The sequence below is a fragment of the Equus asinus genome, chromosome 4, assembly GCF_041296235.1.
Source record: "Equus asinus isolate D_3611 breed Donkey chromosome 4, EquAss-T2T_v2, whole genome shotgun sequence".
NCBI lineage: Eukaryota > Metazoa > Chordata > Mammalia > Perissodactyla > Equidae > Equus > Equus asinus.
The window spans coordinates 65039899-65057848 of record NC_091793.1 but is presented as its reverse complement, the minus strand read 5'-3'; the positions used below and the strand labels follow the sequence as shown (position 1 = coordinate 65057848).

At 39.6% G+C, this 17950-nt stretch overlaps 1 protein-coding gene across 2 annotated transcripts in view; it reads left to right on the top strand.

The window, feature by feature from the left end:
• CNTNAP5 (contactin associated protein family member 5) overlaps positions 1 to 17950 on the top strand; it is a 767582-nt gene that overhangs the window by 320272 nt on the left and 429360 nt on the right. For both annotated transcript variants that reach the window (XM_044769171.2, XM_070507397.1), the window contains exon 4: positions 9770 to 9917. In XM_044769171.2, coding sequence (XP_044625106.1) covers positions 9770 to 9917 — 148 coding nt within the window. The remainder of the gene's footprint in view (positions 1 to 9769; positions 9918 to 17950) is intronic.

Genomic DNA, 17950 nt, shown 5'->3' with positions numbered 1-17950 from the left:
CTGGAACTTTTCAGTCATCACTGGGTTCTAACAGGACTAGCACCAGGGTTACCCTGTTCTCTAGCCAATTAAGGTAAAGGACAGTTGGATCGTGACCCACAGTCCGCAGGCAGCTTGTGGGGTTAACAAGTGGATCATCATAGGTACAGAATGCTATCAAGGAAGAAATGCGGATAGCATGTGCCTTCTGCTAACTCCTTTTGCTAGTTCTCTCTCAGACAGCTTCTGATGGCTGCATAGCACAGGATTTCTTAACTATAAACGCTGAAACTTGTCTCTCTGTTTGCCTCTCTGAAGTGCTCTAGCTAGGAATTAAGAGCATTAAAATCAGCTATGGTAGTAGAAGAACCTCAAATATGTAATTGTTTCAATTCCCCCTACAACTAATTGTACTCATTGAGAAAATATCTTAAAACTCCTATATTTGGTTTGTCCACAGAAAGCTGTGAATGTGACGTTCCCTCATTGTGATATTATGTTCCCATTTCTATGGAGCACAATTTCTTTAAGATGCTCCATGAAAATATAACAGGGTTCTATAATAAAAACAAGTTAGGGAAACAAATGCTGCATGTCATTCAACAAATCTTCGTGGGCCTCACCTGTGATTCTAGGAAAAGCCCCCTCTCCTGGAGCTGGCAGTGCCCTGGAGAGAGACAGACAAGTAAATAAACATATATATATATTCAGTTTTTCAGGTGGTGATGAGTTTAGGAAGGAAAATAAAGCAAGATAGGAGGACAGGCTGTGCTGGGGAGGGGAAAAAGGGCTTGGCAAGCTCACCTACTAAATCCATTGCAGTACACACAAAAAAGGCCGATGAGCTTGGCAGTCTTTCTCTTTCCCCTTGAACCAAGGCTTTACCCTGGACTCGCTAGTCAGTCTCTTTCTCACTCGGGCCTAGCCCTTGCTGCAAATGTGTCTCCTTAACTCCAGGTCCTGTAATAAAGGGCCAGGCCCTCCTGTCAACTCTCATGCTCAGTTCCCCATTTCACTGACGAGGAAGTTCACAAAGCTTTCTATTTCTTTTCCAGAAATTGGAGAAGGGCTAAGACATTGTATCTCTTTGCTTTAATGGAGTGTGAAAAGTCTGATTTCGTTAAGTGGGTTTTTCTTTTCCAGTCATGCACCATATGGTCAAGCTGCCATACATGTTGGTGGTATAGCTCTCAGTGCAGAGATGGAAACATAAATATATGACGTTGTCCACAGTCACTTTATTATCCCTTATACTTACCACAGCAGCAGTCACACAAAAATCAGAACCTCAGCACAAACACAGCAAATAGCAATGGAGGAATTTGGTGTCACATGCATTTACTCATTTTTTAAAGGAATATTTGTCTTTATGTGTACAGTATCCTCAAGAGTAATTAATGGATCTTCCAAGTCAGTGGATAGTAAAGCCACATTTCTGTTTAGCTGTGAGTTGAGATACATGAGTTCTATGTTATTAGTTGAGCATATTTTATTTTCTAGTAAAAAGTGACTCAGACACAATAATTGTCACGGGGAAGCCGACAGCCTAATTGTACACATAAGTTCCCTATTGGTCTAGGCAGAGTTGAGCAGCTCACTTCAGAACTTCCTTCGAATCAATGATGATTACTTGTTAAAGCTATAAATGGGCAGAAGCCAATGGTGACCTGAGATTCCTTCAACTTCTACTTTAAAATGGTTTTACCAATGCCCTTTCCTGGTGCTTATAATTCCTAACGTTCAATGAACTCTCTATTTGTGCTTGAGTTATTAACAGAATAATTTTAATGCAAATAGATTACAGAGGAACACAATGGTTCATCAAACTAGGAGAATGGTGGGCAATAGGATATAGAATTAATCACTTTTGAGGGGGGATGTGGGGGTAGAGATCCAGCTGCCATGGCCATGGTGTGCTGCACCCAGAAGAAGCCACCTTTTTCTGCCTGAGGCTGTGTGCTGGTCGCTGAAGATGCCTCCAGTGGGAGAGACATTTAATAGAAGACAAGACCTCCAATCTTTGTAGGTTACTCAGTAACTTCTGCTGGCAAGTCTCACAACACCCCTTCACTGAGAATAAGCAGGAATGTGTGTGAAGCCTGAGGATGGGGTCTCCATAGTGTGTTTGGTGACTTTATACCTGATGAGAGTTTCATTGCAAATAATTTTAACATGAGTAAATTAATAATAAAGTGATTAATCTTAGGACATCACTTAGGATTCCGTTTTCTGAACTGGCCAGACAGCAACCAAGTTTCAGGAAGATGACTGACAGCTAAGGTCAGGACAGGGAGAGTAGGAGCAAAATGACAACCTGGCCACTGACTGCACAAGAGCACATGTGCGATAAAGGTTGTGTCAGGTCTGGGATGGGAATGAGGGCGCACTTACATCCACTGGAGGGCGTTTCTACTGCCAAAGACAAAGGAAGGAACAGATATCTCTTCAGTGATACAGTTACACAACCTGACAAGAGTAAGAGCACAGAGTTCCTGAGTGAAGGGAACAGGACATGAGTACATGATTGCAGCCAGCACAGTTCCACATGAGATCCCCACTCAAGTTGTGGTCAAGATCAAGTGGGAATGATGATTTTTCTCTACTGTTACCTTGAATCCTTGAGTTGTTTCTCTGTTCTAGAGGCTTTAGCCAGGGTGGGGAGTGGCATGGATCAGTCATCCTCTTTGCCAACTATTAGGATCAAATGAGAGAGGTGGGACCATCCTTATACAACAATCAAGTTCTGGGTAGTCTTCTAGCCTAATTAAATAACTGCCCCTGTGAAATCCTAAGTAGATATACCGCATATGTACTAACAGTGATAGAATGGGCTCTGCACCTCGAACAAGGAAGAGTAGAAAAGAAGAGGAATTCAATAACTTACTTCTCCTTCCCCCTCACTAAAATCTATCATTTTGGAATTCCTGTCAGGCACCAATAGTGGCCGGTGCCTAACACCTCCCTCTCTCATTTTCTTTCCTATCAGTGCCCGTCTGACACCATTTCAGTGCGTACTCCTGAACTGCAGTTGGGAACATTGATGCCCGAGTGGGTTTATCAATTTTAGTTGTAACTCTGTGGTTTGCATGTTAATTACTCTCTGCCTTATTTAACGTATCTTATTAAATAGGAAAAAAAATGTATTTCTAATTAGCTCTCGGCTGCTAGTTCTTCCTTAGCTTTAGTTTGTACTCTTTTTTGGGGGGAAAGCACTTTGAATGTCGTTCAGAAAATTTAAGTATGATTGACACATGTCTTGTATGGGGCTTGAGAGTATTAATAAGCTACTGCTTCAGAATATACTCTCACACAAAGATATTTTCACATAAGAATTAGCTGTTGGAATCTCTCTGTCTCTGCAAGAGGATTGTGTGTATTGGTGAGTATCTACTCTGTCCAACGTCCTTTGCATATAGTATTTAATACAAGATTCATAACTGCCCTGGAGATTTTATTTTCACCATTTTCCTGATGAGAAAACCAAGATTCAGAAAAATTATGTTCCTTTGTTCATTCATTCACTCAGTCACTCAGCAACTCACTAACAACAGTGTGAGCAATGTGTGGATGCTGTTTGTAATTCATTGCTTTGAAACAACTATTCAAATTTGGTTTGAATTACTAAATGCCATTTTAACATACCTTTAAGAAATACTGTGTTCCAGGCCCTAGCCTAGACATTTGAGTTTAAAATAAGATGCAATCTATATCCCCAAGGGGATTACAGTGCCAGTGCCTTTCTGGGGATGACAGAGTGAATCAGCAGGGTGGTTAGGACTGGCACTCAAAGCTTATCATTCTCTCCCACTCTGCTCCTTCTCTTAAGACCCACCCTTCGGCAGCGTGGTGTATTTGGCAGAGCATCAGACTTGAAATAGAAGTCTCCCTGAGAATTTCTGATATTCCCTGTCAACGTTACTGAGGCAGAATTTGGTTGTTGCACCTATTATTTCTTGCCCAGACTGCAATTAGGCAAATTAATAACATCTTCCCTGTGGCACCTGGAAGCTTATAATCTGGCTGCCAGTCAAAGTCATCAGTGTGGGTTGGCTCATTATGGTGTATTCGTTGATTCCAAATGAGTTACTCTGGTGGCAGTTAACCCAGACCAGTTCACTTTCCAGTGATAAGGGCCAGCGACGGTCCCATCTTAGGCTCACAGTTTACGCCTACTCCATTAGCTGCCTAATAAAGTGGGAGACGAGCATCAGCACCTTCATTATGACCACAGGTTCTTCCATTCATAAACCAAAATGTTGTTTAATGTCGAGGAACGAGTGTCCAAGGGGAAGGAGCTGAATGCTGACTCCAGCACTCTCCTTTTGCTTACTTGTGTGTCCTCCTACATGCTCAAGGATGAGAAAGCTACCCTGGGAGACCCTTTATATGTGCATCTTCTGTTTTATAAGCACATTGGAAGTTAACTTCTCTGATCCTCATGTTTCTTTAACTACAGGGGGATGAAAGACTAACTTCTGCACTGTGTTCCTACATAAGACAAAATTAATGAACAGCTTTGTCAAGAACCATGTGCATGCTTTTTGAAATAACAATGATAATATTTATCTCATGACAACAGTACAAAGTCTGTGCCCAAGTTCAATATAATACTACTTCAGGTGGGGTGAGGACAAAAACAAACTTCTGCGAAGCAATGTGTATAATATTATTCAGAATTAACCTCTCTGATTCCCAGGGTCTCCTGATGAACACTATAGTGGGGAATACTATGTTAAAGGGCCACACAGTTCTAAGATGTCTTGTAAATTCTAAAAGGTTAAATGTATGTGTGTGGGTGTGTGGGGGTGCCTCCTGTAGTGAGGATGTTGGCTAAAATCCTTCTGATGATAATTGGAGTGCCATGAACTAAAATATGCTGAGGGCCTAGCAAATATCTGATGTGGAGGAGACTCTCAAAAATGGTGGCTATTGTGCCACAGCAATTATTTGTTTTCAGAAACCAGACATTTGAAGGTGATGAGAATGAAATAAAAAGGTTATTGGACTTTAATCAGAGTTTCTATAATCCAGTCCCATTTGATAATTTCTTGATTTATAACTTATGACCCCACTTAAATGCCGCAAAATTTAGTCTTCTTGTCTTTAGAATGTTTACAGATTTCCTACCATTTGATATTATGATCAAACGAACTGATGAGCATTCTTTGCGGTCACTTTTTGCCTCCCATTACCAGGAAAATTATCAATCCGATTTCTATCATCAGAGCTTAGGTCTGCCTCTTCTAGAACTTCACATGCATAGAATCATAGTCTGTACTTTCTATGGCTGCCTCTTTCACTCAACATAATGTTTGTTGCAAGTATCAGTAGTTTCTTACTTTTTATTGCTGAATAGTATTCCAATCTATTAATATTCTGAGTTCAAGCTTTTTCTATCTTCTGAGGGTGGAAGCTTAATTTTTAATTTTATATCTTTCTTCTTATGTAAAAAAAGCATTTAAAGACATATATTTTCTTCTAAGGACTGTTTTGGCTGTGTTCCACAAATCCTGATATAGCATTTTTGTCATCATTCAACTCAAACTGTTTTCTAATTTCCATTCTGATTTCTTCTTTGACCTATGTGTTATTTAGAAGTGGGTTGATTAACTGCCAAATATTTGGGGGTTTTCTAAATAATTTATTAGTATCAATTCCTAATTCAATTTAATTGTGGCTAGAAAACAGACTGAATGGTTTCATTGAGACTTAACTTCGTCATGTAGGATATGATCTCTCTTAGTGAATGTTCCAGGAGCTCTTGAAAACAATGTATAGTCTGCAGTTGTCCAGTGATGTGTTATATGAACATTAATTAGGCCAATTTCACTGAGTATGTTCATTGAATCTTCTATATTCTTACTTTCTTTTTTCCCACTTATTCAATCAATTACAGAGGGAAGATATTAAGAAGCAACTAGGAATGAGGATTTATTTCTTTTTCCCTTTTGGCTTCTGTCACATTTTGCTTCTTGTATTTTGAATCTCCGTTGTAGGTGCATACACATAGGGTTGTTTTTTTTTTTTGTCTTCATGATGAATTGACACTTTACAATTTTTAAAAGTCTTTTGCATCTTGTAATACAGCCTACTTTTTCTGACATTAATAGAGGAACTCCAGGTTTGCGATGCCCTCAATGTGCATGGAATATCTTCCCCATCCTTTTGCTTTCAATCTGCCAACACTTTTAGTACTAAAAAACAGTGTTGTACAAAAAACACATAGATGATCCTTGCTTTTTTTAATCCAGTCTGACAATTTCTGCCTTTTAATTGTAATTTTCTCTTAATTTTCTTTTAATGTAATTATCAGTTAGGTAAGTTTAAGTCTACTGTTTTGAAATTTCTTTATTTTTCTTTTCTGTTATTCATTCCTTTGTTTCTCATTTCTTGTCTTATTTCGGGTTAAGCCAGGATTGTTGTTGTTGTTGTTACTGGTTTTTAGTATTCCTCTTTTCTTTTTGTTGGCATTGTGACTATACCACTTTGGTTTATTTTTATGCATCCTTAACTTATTGCAGTTTTCCTCGAATTGATGTTACTTTATATATAACATCAGGGCCTCACAGTGATATAATTTTATTTATCCTGTATTCTATCCTTTGTGGTTTTATTGACACGTTTACTTCTACATGTGTTGAAAACATCACAATACACAATTAGTTTTTCTTTAAACTGTGAATTGACTCTTTAAATATTTAAGAGAAGGAAGAAAAATCTTTTATATTTACCATTTTGAGTGTTCTTTGTTTCTTCCTGTACACAGAAAATTCTATCTGTCATCAATTTCTTCAGATTGTTCAACTTATTTAGCAATTCTTAGCAGTGGGGGTCTGTAGGTACTAAATTATCACAGTTTTAGTTTAAATGAAATGGTGTTTATTTTTCCATCATATTTTAAAGCTACTTTTGCTCTATATAGAATGCTAGGTTGACAATTTCCTACTTTCAGCATTTGTTTTGGTCTCTGTTGTTTCTCATGACAAGTCAGCTGTCATTCTTACTGTTATTTAATTGTTATCTTCAGCAGTTGAGCTGGCTTTGGATGGTGGCAGCTTTAAATCATCTAACAGGGCCTTGGAATCCAAGTACTAGGAGAGTTAGGAGAGCTTTCCCTCTTTTAATCCCAGCCTACAACGTCCTGCATGGCTATGTGACGATTGTCTTGGTCAAGTTGGTGAGAGTTTGCTGCAGCTTCCTTTAGACTCAATCTGCCTATAGCTTTAAATGTTTCCAAGGTACTTTTAGTCCATGGTTCTACCAGCTCCAGGAGGGCCCTAGGACCATGCACTGCACACCTTGAGATTTCAAAACTTTCAGACCTTGGGTGTACTCAAACATGAGCCTATAAAACTATGAACCTACAAATGATCGGATTCTAGGATAATAGGACTTTGGGACTGTGAGACTTTAAGATCACAAAACTGCAAGATGGTGAGATTCAGAAGACTTAGTGCTTGCCCAATATCACATAATCATGCCAGGATGCTGCCACCTTTGATGAGAATCCAGGATTCCCTCATCAGAGCACAGAATACATGAGATAAGAGATTCTATAAAGGATCCCAAGATCACAAAGTAAATCTTTAATCTGGAATTATACAACCAGGATTTCAGTATTTCAGTATACAACCAGGATTTCTCCCTGAGTGTGAGTAAGGTCCTCTTAAAAGTTCAGTTAGATAAATGATGCTACAGACCCATGGACTTTACATGCCTTGAGAGGTGAGTGGTAGGACATATGATTAAGAGGAATCCAGATTAGTGAATGGTTATAGAAAAACATAAAATGCCTTCACTCCATCCAAAACAATGAGAAAGCATCAGAATGTCGCCCACCTGCACACACACACACACACACACACACACACACACACATTTATCAAAGAAGTATGGACACGTAAATTTTTTTTTTTTTTTTTTAATGCTCCCTGTGCTCTTTTTTTTTTTTTTTTTTTTTCAAGATTTTATTTTTTCCTTTTTCTCCCCAAAGCCCCCCGGTACATAGTTGTGTATTCTTCGTTGTGGGTTCCTCTAGTTGTGGCATGTGGGACGCTGCCTCAGCGTGGTCTGACGAGCAGTGCCATGTCCGCGCCCAGGATTCGAACCGACGAAACACTGGGCCGCCTGCAGCAGAGCGCGCGAACTTAACCACTCGGCCACGGGGCCAGCCCCTGGACACGTAAATTTTAAAAAGAACTGAACTCTACAGACGAGAGTCCTTTCTAAGTAAGCAAGGGATTGAGGAGGTTTTATACCTGTGTCTGTTGCTAAAGTTGGGAACAGGACATGTGGAATAACAAGCCTGCCAAATAAAATTCTTTTATGGATGAAGAGAAAATAGCCAAACCTTTGACAAATCTGTAGACTAGAATGTTTGATTTGAATCTTGAGGAATTCCTCTCCGCCAAATCATTCTCTTACTCAAGAGTTTTGCAGCAAGCATAGCTGCAAAGTTGGAAATGAGCTTCTTCCTTCTTCATAAGCCACTTCATGATATATAATAGTACATCAACTGCCTACTGTCAGAGTTATTAGCCAGTGGGTGTTTTGGGTGCAGCAGAAATGTCAGATTGTTCAAGATACCTTCGATTCACAGGTATTGTAAGGATAAAATCAAGATTGAGGTTTGGATCTTTGAAAATCGTCTCTATTAAATAGATAAAATCCTTTACTTGGTGTTTCTTTTGGCCATTTGTGAAACCAATGAATCTTCTTTTTATTGGTTGACATTGATAGTACATTAGCAAGCATGCTTTATCTATGAATACTTGAGTCAGCAAATTATCATGCTAGCTGACATCCTATCATAAAGATTAGGTACAATTGGCATGATGACAAAGTTCTGGGGTTTGAGTAGTGGTGACGGTTGCATGACAATGTGAATGTACTTAATGCCATTGAACTATACACTATAAATTGGTAAAAATGGTAAACTTTATGTTATGCATATTTTACCCCAATGGAAAAAAAAAGAGATTAGGTATGAGATTTGGGATCTGCCGAATAATTTCTACTCCAGAAATCATTCATCTAAATGAAGGCTAAGATGCATAGTTTCAGTGTGCCAAATAGCTCCTGTGCTGTGTCTTCCTTTGCTTAAACTTTGTAAGGAAGTGTGAAAATGAATTACATAAAAGTTGGGGCTTCTTGTGCTCCTTTCTGTAACAATTAACAATGGAATAGTTGGAGAGTGTGGGGCTATAGAAAAACCATAGGCTTTGGAATAGAACAACCTTGGAACTGAATCTCAGATCAATTTCTACACAATGAGATGATTTGAAGATTTTTTCCTCCCGCTTCTTGTCTGTAGGCTTCAGTTTTTTATCTGTAAAATGGTAATAATGATAATAGAAAGTGCTTAGTGTAGTGACTGGCTTGATTAACAGTAATGATTACTTCAGTAAAAGTCTTTCCTTCTAAGAGGAGATTGCCAGTTACCTCCCATACCACAGTTACTATGAACATTCGTAATGTTGGGACCTCACTGTATTATTTACTTCATGAAGCTTTCAGGTGTCATGTCTTATGACCTCCTAAGATTGACTTATTCACAAAATTGGTGGGGGTTCTTAAAGAATAATGTACAGTATTCCTGAAAAAATATGACACATAGTGAAGAATTTTCATCAGAGTCGGATTTCATTTGAAATATCTGAGAAATTGAGGATTTTACCTGAAAGACTTTGTGGAGTAACATATGTGAATGTCCATTGGCATTCTTTGAGCTCTGGCACATGAGGGAGATGACGTGGTATAGACCTCACTGGGCCTCCTTTTCTCTCTGCAGACCTTCGCAGGAAACATGAATGCAGACAGCGTGATGCACCACAAGTTACTGCACTCAGTGAGAGCCCGGTTTGTTCGCTTTGTGCCTCTGGAGTGGAATCCAAGTGGAAAGATTGGCATGAGGGTTGAGGTCTATGGATGCTCCTATAGTAAGTACCCACACAGATCATGAACGCTGGTGTGCAATTGTGAGCAGCACTGTCCGCACGCTATCAGTTGATCTACATTGAGATTGGCAATCTCAATTATTCTAAAGTCATTTCTAGACTTCAATAACTTATGTGTACTTGAAAATGTCAAATTCAACTCAGAGGTAGAAAACTTATTTAGAGATTAAAGAGCTTGGAGGTGATAAGATGACAAGGACTCAACAAAAATAGTTCAAAATTAAGAGTTCTTTGAGTTTGAGCTACCATTTGTCCTAGTAAAAAAATAATTTAAGTTCAATTCTTTCCCAGAAGTGAGGTGAGGTATTATAATGTTCTCCCCGGCCTTGGAACTGTGAATAGAAAATGTTCTCCCTCTTCACTTGTTCTAGAAGAAGAGAAGGAGCATTTCCTTCCCATGCAAACCATGGAATGCTTCTCTTCTGGAATTATGCTAGCCATCCATTCATTTGTGAGTTGTTTGAACGAAATTTAAAAGCTCCTTGTTGCATACAAGGAAGGGTGTAGACATGGTAGAACTGGTTATCACTCTGGAATATGGTCAGAATTATGCAGGAAAGGTTCCCATCCCTATAATTCTCCCCTGCAGGCTTTATATTTAAATATAAAATTTCATCATAATAAATTATTTTTCTGCCTTAGCAGTGACATCTCCTATTCATATGCTAAAACCTAATGATCCCTAATGAATGAACACATTTGATCACTACCACTTTAATATAAATGGGGTCAATAGATGCCTGCTTTTGGTTACAGGAGTGCCTGGTGGGTTACATGCCTGTACTGTTTTCCATAGTGCGCTCAAGTGAATGCCTGCATCAAAATCACCTGGAGTGCTCCTTAAAAATGCATTTCCCTAGCCCTGCCCCATATGTACTGGATTATGATTTCTGGGGATAGAAAACTGAAACCTGAGTGTTAACATGCCTCCCAGGGAAACTATGGACATAGAGTGTCTACTAAAAATAAAGTGTTGCACAGAGGGGATTTACCTGTGAAATCACTGTCTTTCTCTTGAACAAGCACCTTCAGAAAGAAAGTGCATTGGAACAAATGCATCATCAAACCATTAGGCCAACGAGACCCTGCCCTCCACTCTGGCCGCTGTATCACAAAGTACAGAACATCTGTGAGGGTATATGCTTCCAGCCCAGGATTTCTGGGGCGTCCAGATTCTCTGGTTGCCTCTTCCCTTGATAACAGTTGTCACTACTAGGAGGTTTATTTTTAAGTACAACATGAAGCTTTAATGCTGAAATAAAACGTTTATATTATTACTTAAGCCATCTATTTTGGTATAATAATCCTCTTAAACTTTAACACATCTTCATACTTTTGTTTTCTCTCAATCCTGTCAGTTATCCTTGTTTTTCATGCTCATTGTTCTGTATGCTTGCACAGAAAGACTCACAGCATCAAGTTAAATAAGAGACTGTAGGGTTGAAAAAGACCTTTGAGCAACATGTTTAGCTTTTTCTGGTGATGGATCCCTTTGAGAATCTGATGGTAGCAAGGGACACTCTCTTAAGAAAAGTGCTGAGAGTAACATGCAAATTTTTGTACAATATTAGGAGGTTCACGGATCTGCCAAAGCCAATTCTAGGCCAGGCTAAGAGCTCGTGACATTGAGGTAGCCCAGTCCTATATGCAGTCTTCTTCAGGAAGGCTCCACACCTGGTGAGCGCATCCTCAAAGGGCAAAATAACCCTCAGGTACATAGTGTGAGTGAGGGGAAGTTAACCACCTTGGGGAGCTGTTGGACACAGAACAGCCTTCTCTGAAATGCTCCTCGGCTGGCACTCTCTCATCTTCAGTCACTAGTCCTGGTGCTTTGGTGCTTTTTCCCTTTGGATAAAAAGAACATGTCTCTCAGTTTCCATCTAAAATCAACACCTCAGCATGTTGTCTGGATCCAAAACTCTCTTTCAACATCATCTTATCCCCATTTTTCTGAGTCATGCCTATAAACATAAATTTTGCTGTATAAGCTATTAAATAAAGCAACAACAACAACAGCACTATAGCAACTACCTCTCCTTCTCCTCTGCGCTCCTCTTCCTAGGTTAGCTTCTCTCCAAAGCTTGTCTTTAGTTACTGACTCTAACTGCTCACCTCCCTGACAGGCGGTGATCAGTTTAATGTGTCATCCTGGCTAGGCTGTAGTCCCCAGTTATTCAACCAAGCTCTCCTCTAGGTGTTGCTGTGATGTGGTTAACATCTACAATCATTTGACTTTAAGTGAAGGAGATTATCCTTGATAATCTGGGTTGGCCTCATTCAGTCAGTTGAAAGGATTAAGAGCAGAACTGAGGTATCCCTGAGGAAGAAGAAATTCTACCTGCGCACTACAGCCTCGGATCTTGACAGAGTTTCCAGCTTGCTCCTGCTGACAGTCTGCCTTACGGATTTCAGACTTGCCTGGCCAGCCCCTACAATCCCATAAGCCAGTTCCTTGCAGTAAATCTCTCTCTTTATGTATATAGGACCTGCTGGTTCTATTTCTCCCAGGGGAGCCCTGAGTAATGCAGAATGCTCTATAGAAACTACTTCCGTCAACACCACTAGTGACCTCCATGTGGCTAAATCCAATGGTCGCTTCACTTTTCACTTCACTCAGCCTCTCAGTAGTATTTGGTTCAATTAGCTATTTCCACTTTTTAAAAACCTGGCTTTCCCTTCTCTCTCACTTGTTACCTCTCCTCATTCTCAGGGCTTGGTCTCAGGATTTTTTTGTCTTTCCATCTATACCCTTTGCCTAGCTGAATTTACAGAATTCCATAAATTTAAATATCATCTATATGCTGATCATCTCCATATCTGTATCTCCTGGCCTGACTTCTAGAATTAGGTATACAATATACTTGATATCTCCACTTGAAACTATAATAAATATCTAAAGTTGAGTATCGCAACAGAACTCTTGAATACCATTCACTCAGCAAGCTACTCATTCACATCTCCCTCATCTCAGTAGATGGCACCACTGTTCATCCACTTGCTAGAGCAAAATCCTAAGAAGCAGCTTTGATTCCTCCTTCCCAGAACCTCTACTCGTATGCAACCTATCTATCATTCACAGTGGCTCCACCAGAAATGAGGACAACCGTCCTAAACTGTGATTAATGGAGAAGCCTGCTGGGAGACAGAACCAGTATCTTTCCTATCAGTGGCAACTTTTCCATCATTAAGTTAGCAATTGCCATTAGAAATGCTGCCATCAACATCATAAACATCTCCTTCCCCTACTGTCATTTAGTACGTACAATAGGATGTGACACGTATTCCAAACCTCACAACAATCTTTCAGGATAGGAGTTATTGTTCTTATGTACTGTGGAAAAGGAAATTGAAATTTATAAAGGTGAAGTAACTTTTTGAAAAAGTAAGTAGTTTGCATCCTTAGCCAAATATTCCTTCTGAGCTCTAAAAATATATATTCATTTGCCTGATTGATATTTCAATTTGGTTAAGTCATAAATAGTTCAAATTTAACATATCCCAAAGGGGACTCTTAATTAACTTGTACTCTCCAACCACACTCAGTATCTTCTTTTCACGGTCTTTCTCATCTCAATAAATACTGCCAGTTGCCCAAAGCAGACCTTAGAATCTTTCTTGAAGTCTTTCCTCTCCCTTGCTTCCCACAGTAAATCCATCAGCAAGTTCTACCAGCATTACCTCCAAAAATCATCACAAATGCATCCATTTCTTTTCTTCTCACAGTCACCAGCCTAGTTCAGTTACATCTTCTATCATCTGAATTTTTAACTCAGCAACCCACTTCCACTCTTCTTTTCTTTCAGTTCGTTATCTCTGCTACAGTCAGTGGGATAATCATAAAATACAGAGTTGTGCCACTTTTTGCTGAAAACCTTTTAATGGCTTCTGTCTACACTTAGGAACAAAAGCAAAGTCCTGTGCATAAAGAACAGGCCTTGTAGGATCTGGCGTTTGCCTACTTCACCAGCCTTACCATCCAGCAAGATCTCCTCCTTATCTGGGCTCAAGCCCTTCTGGCTTCTGTTCTGCCATCTATTGCACCATGATCTCTCCTATCTCAGGACCCTTGTTTTTGCTTATCCCTCTGTCTGGAATGCTCCCCACTCCCTCTGCCCTCTATGGCTCAATTCTTCTTCTTCTTTTTTTTTTTTTATTTTTTTAAAGATTGACACCTGAGCTAACATCTGTTGCCAAACTTTTTTTTTCCCTTCTTCTTCTTCTCTCCAAAGCTCCCCAGTACATGGTTGTATATTCTAGTTGTAGGTCCTTCTGGTTGTGCTATGTGGGATGCCGCCTCAGTGTGGCCTGATGAGTGGTGCCATATCCGTGCCCAGGATCCCAACCAGCAAAACCCTGGGCCGCTGATGCGGAGTGGGTAAACTTAACCACTTGACCATGTGGATAGCCCCTCTTTGTCTCAATTCTTGATCAGTCTCAGCTTTATTATCTTTTTCTCAGAGAGGTGCCAATTGAGTCCCAATTTAAATAAGGTTACTCTTATTTTTTTGTCTTAAAGCGTACCATTCTTTTCTTTCAAAGCATTGATCACTGTCTTCATCTGTTTGGGCTGTTATAATAGAATACCACAGACCGAGTGTCTTATAAACAACAGAAATTTATTTCTCACAGTTTTGGAGGCTGGAAAATTCAAGATCAAGGTATAGCGAATGTCTGGTGTTTGGTGTCTGGTGAGAGCTCACTTCCTGTTTCCTAGATGGTCACTTCTCACTGTGTCCTCATCTGGCAGAGGGGCAAGGGAGCTCTCTGGGGTGTCTTTTATGAGGACACTTTCATGAGGGCTCCACCCTCATGATCTAATTACCTCCCAAAGAGCTCACTTCCAAATACCAACACTTTGGGGATTATGTTTCAACATATGAATTTGGGAACATAGAAATTGAGAGATATATATAGAGAGAGAGACAGACAGAGACAGAGAGAGATAGAGACAAAGAGAAATATATATATATATATATGATAGATAGAGATTATATAGATAGTTTAATAGCTATTTACTTGTGTATTACATTGTGAATTACCTCTCACCTACCAGTTTATGAGCTCCATAAGGTCAAGGATCCTACCCACTTAGCTACCCAGTTCTCAGTGCAGAACGAGGTCCATTTCAATTATAGCCGTTAAACTTGTTGACTGAACAACTTCCTCAACGTGGCACAACCAGTAGGCTTCTGAGGCAGGATTTGAAGGCACTTCTTTATTGTTCTATATTTTAGGTCTTTCCACTATTGTGCCTCAAAGCGTATAGTCATATGACACGGGGAAATTTTCTTAGAGGGGAAACATCATAATCTTCTAGTACCCATATTATTGTTTTATTCAGAAGACCAATGTGAGCAGCCTACAATTGCTGAGCCTATGTAACTAAGATGTCCAGGGATAAAGTCAAGCTATTGCTCAGTCCAACAGCTGCTGGGCTAACATACCTCTATTTCTTTATTCTTTATCTGCATTCTCAAACCTACCACTGCAAAGAGTCACCTAAGGATGTACTTCTAAAGGCAACATACAGTAATGTTAAATACATGGGCTCTACACTCAAACTACCAGAGATGCAAACCTAGCCGTATCACCTACTGGTTGTGTCATCTTGGACAGTCTTGGGTCATCTGTGGACACAGTTTCCTTTCCTACGAAAAGAGAGGTAATAACAGTACTCCTTGTGCCATATGCAAATTGCTTGAAATAATGCTTGGCATATGATAAGCATTAAAAATGTGTTAGCTGTGATCGTCATTACCTTCATCTGGTATTTAAGCTGGTCACCAAACTTCTCTCCATTTTTCTGTGTCCTCCTTATTTAGGACCACATCTCACCTGTACGTCAAAGGAATGAGGCCAACTTTTTTACACACCAGGTCTCGAGGGTTCTAACACCTTCATCAGGACATCGGGAGACTTTGGGTCGTGTCAACTTCTGTCTGGAGCTTCTATTTGAATTTCTTTAAATATAGGAAGCTAATTAATTTTAAAAAGCATTATAAAGTCTGATAAGGTATAATGATCTGTCAGGCTTCCCAATCTCATTAAAAATTGCAATCATCATTATATACCTCAAGTTGCCTCCTGTCAACATACAGAAAAGATTTTGCTCCTATTTGGCTAATTGTTGCAAGTGGTGTCATTGAAAATCCATCAGCCTCAGAGCTGAAGTCATATTCTCTTTCCCCAAATAAATCTCTCTGTCATTCTTGCTTCAGCTGTCCTCTTTGTTGTTGTTCCATCATCTGGGGCCATTTATCATACATTGTAGAATCCACAACACTGTAAATTTCATCTTTGGCATGTTGGGGCCCATATGTTCTATCACAGGGAACCTCACAAGGCTGAGTTTATAGATGTGCAATCCCTGGAGAAGTAAAGGGACAGCAGTCAGACCTGGGGACTTGGAGACCTCAGTGTGAGCTTTGAATCCAGCTTTGGAAATCATAGCATTTCATTGCTGGAAAAATCTCTAAGATCATTGGTTGCAATTCCTTTATTCTATAGATAAGGAAATTGAGGGGCACAAATGTTTTAAAATTGAATTGGTCAAAGAATGGAATCTTCCTACTCTTCTTTCTCTTAGTTCATATAGGAATAACTGTAAAGTCTTTTCTATGAAGAGGCAAATATACATATATATGAGCAATAAAAGCACATTAAGAAACACTGTGATTAAGTCAATTTTTCTGATCTATCCTAAAAAACTCTTCTGATTACAGATTTTAAAATTCCTTCAACACACAGTAAGCATTACTCAGGACCCCTCTCTGCTAGGCTTTGGAGCACTAGAAATAAATAAGACAATCTTGCCCTTTAAGAACTCAAGGATTCTTAGTGGCTACCAAGAGGAGAAAAAGAAATGCTCCTAAATGTGGAGGTCAAGGAAACCAAGTCTTTTGTGAGGCCAGCAAAGGTGGGGAAAAGCCAGGGTTAACAATTGTTCCTGATGAATTAACATCCTACTGCCCAGTGTATGATTGGACTGACTGTATTGCTCTGATTCTCATGACCCGTGTGCTAATGGTGGTGATTTTAAAGGGAACCTTAAAAAGGAAAATGACCTAATGTGAGTTCAATCACTTTATGCAGCAGTGGGTGTCCACACAAATGTCAAGACCTTGCCTCCCATAGTTTGTTTTACATTTACTCCCTGTTGAAACGGTCACTGGGGTGACTTACTGTTACTCCTCCACTGGCCTCTTAGCACTAAATTCCACAGTTTGTGCCCAGGCAGAATTATTAAAAAAGAGTGTTCAATTTCCCTCCAAAATAAAACAGTGGTAAATCTATTTTTTCAGAAAAAATGTCAACTAGTTTTAGGAGGGAAAAATAGCAGCTCTCTTCTTCAGTTTTTACACTACTATTTAAATGTCTCTTATCATGCAAACACGCTTTCAGGGAGCATTCACGTGTTGTGGCTAAAGATCATTGATGATGGTCTGAAGCAAGGGACCAGTTCATAATCGTATTATGGTCTTTTCACAAGGGTCAGCTGCTAAGTATCAGCCTTTGCCTTGATTAATCCTCCTGCGAACTTGTGAATGAGGTTTGTGAAATGTTAACCCCCTAATGAAACTTTCTTCCAATCTGTTTGCCCCTTAGTGGGGTGACCAGCCATTTCTCACTTACTGCCTACTCTGCATCTTTTACTTGGGGTGACTATATGTCCAGCTTGTCTGTAGAGTCCTAGTATATGCTTGTTATCCCAGTTCAGGTATCTACAGGTCCAGTTTTCACTCTCACAAGTCTCTGTTTGGGTAATAAGTTGTAAGTTGTAAGTAATAAGTTGGGTAATAAGGGACTATAACCATGCTTTCTTTTATCACAGCCTACACCACCAAAGTGATTGATCTGCCAGGTTTTAATGGTATTGTGTCTGAGTCCCTGAATAGAACAGCCTGTGTCTCAATCATCTTTGCATCTCATAGCTCAGCATAGTGACCAAAAAGAAAACAGAATATGCCCAATATCTGTCCAAGAATGACAAATAAACAAATGAAAGGATCTCGACT